At 37.4% G+C, this 1396-nt stretch overlaps 1 protein-coding gene across 1 annotated transcript in view; it reads right to left on the bottom strand.

Moving 5' to 3' along the window:
- Window positions 1–653: 653 nt before the first annotated feature.
- Window positions 654–1396, bottom strand: part of LOC101858923 — a gene marked incomplete at its 3' end in the record, with an annotated part of 20375 nt that continues 19632 nt past the window's right edge. Inside the window, 1 exon segment of the mRNA XM_013079315.2 lies at window positions 654–764. Within this exon segment, the coding sequence (XP_012934769.2) occupies window positions 654–764 (111 nt within the window).

The raw sequence follows: 1396 nt of genomic DNA, 5'->3' as shown, positions 1-1396 counted from the left end.
TCATCATCATCATCATCATCATCATCATCATCATCATCATCATCATCATCATCTTTGCCTTTCTCACCCTGGATTAGGGTATAGGTCTCGAACAAATACTTTCAACCTTTCCCTATCCTGGGCTAGCCTCCCCTGTCTTCCCACTTTTTTTGTGTACACATCAATTTCTGTGACTCATCTCCTGGTTCCCCGTGGTCTTCCCCTTGATATATTATTACCCTGTGTATTTCAATCCAACACTTTCCTTGTTATGCAGCTGCCTGACTTCCTGACTGAGGGTATGCTCAATCCATCACCACCGTCTGCCTGATAATTGATTAAATAACCCTCTTTGTTAGGTCCCTTTTCCTTTATATTATATATTACAGGTATGTCTTTAATTTTACTACCAGTCGCTCTTGAAGAAGCCTTTGAGACGAAACGTTAGGCCGTTTTAAAAAACAATTTTAATGCATATTGTTCAACTCAAAATTATACAAGACTCTCCCTCCCTAATCTGCTTTTTCGATGATGATGATGATGATGATGATGATGATGATGATGATGATGATGATGATGATGATGATGATGATGATGGACAGTAGGGGAAAGCAAACATAAACCATGCAACAATTTAAAATGAAAAGAACATTAAAAGTAGATCCTGGACTTACGTCTATCTTTGAGAGGAAGCTCTTCATCCGGGCCTTGAGTATGGCTTTGTTTAAGCAGGTTCGTTGTATGTAATCCATGATAAGCTTGAGGTACTCGCTACTCGTTTTGCTCTGAAATGAGATTTAAAGATGGAAACTTGACTGAAATGATTGCGAAAGTAATGATGATGATGATGATGATGATGATGATAATGAGGAGGAGGAGGAGGAGGAGGAGGAGGACAAGGACGAAGAGGACAAGGACGAAGAGGACAAGGACGAAGAGAAGAAGAAGGACAGACTCGCTCTCCAGATTAAAATCTGAAGAAATCTCGCAACAATAACAATATAACAAAATTGCTTTTAACACAACCCTAATGTCAACAGAACGTGACTCATTAAATGGACAATTTTCGAAAAAGAAGCTCTGATTGAGATGACAGGATGAGCAGACAATAATGAACAAAGATGGTTTGAGAACGATTTTTCAAGAGAGAAAGGTAATTTGATGTAATTTCGTTTGTCTTAGCCTTTCAGGGACAAGATTGCTATACACATGCCAAGTTTGAGATGCTGTTAACTAGATTCAAAAAAAGGGGTTACTATGGTAACTAGAGAAATATAAATTCAACAGTCAACCGTTTTAAAACATAATCGTGAAGCCTTTACTTTTTATACTATCTATCTATCTATCTATCTATCTATCTATCTATCTATCTATCTATCTATCTATCTATCTATCTATCTATCTATCTATACCACTC

This window comes from Aplysia californica, unplaced genomic scaffold, assembly GCF_000002075.1.
Source record: "Aplysia californica isolate F4 #8 unplaced genomic scaffold, AplCal3.0 scaffold00048, whole genome shotgun sequence".
NCBI classification, from domain to species: Eukaryota; Metazoa; Mollusca; class Gastropoda; order Aplysiida; family Aplysiidae; genus Aplysia; species Aplysia californica.
The sequence above is the reverse complement of the archived record's forward strand: the minus strand, read 5'-3'. Positions and strand labels throughout refer to the sequence as shown.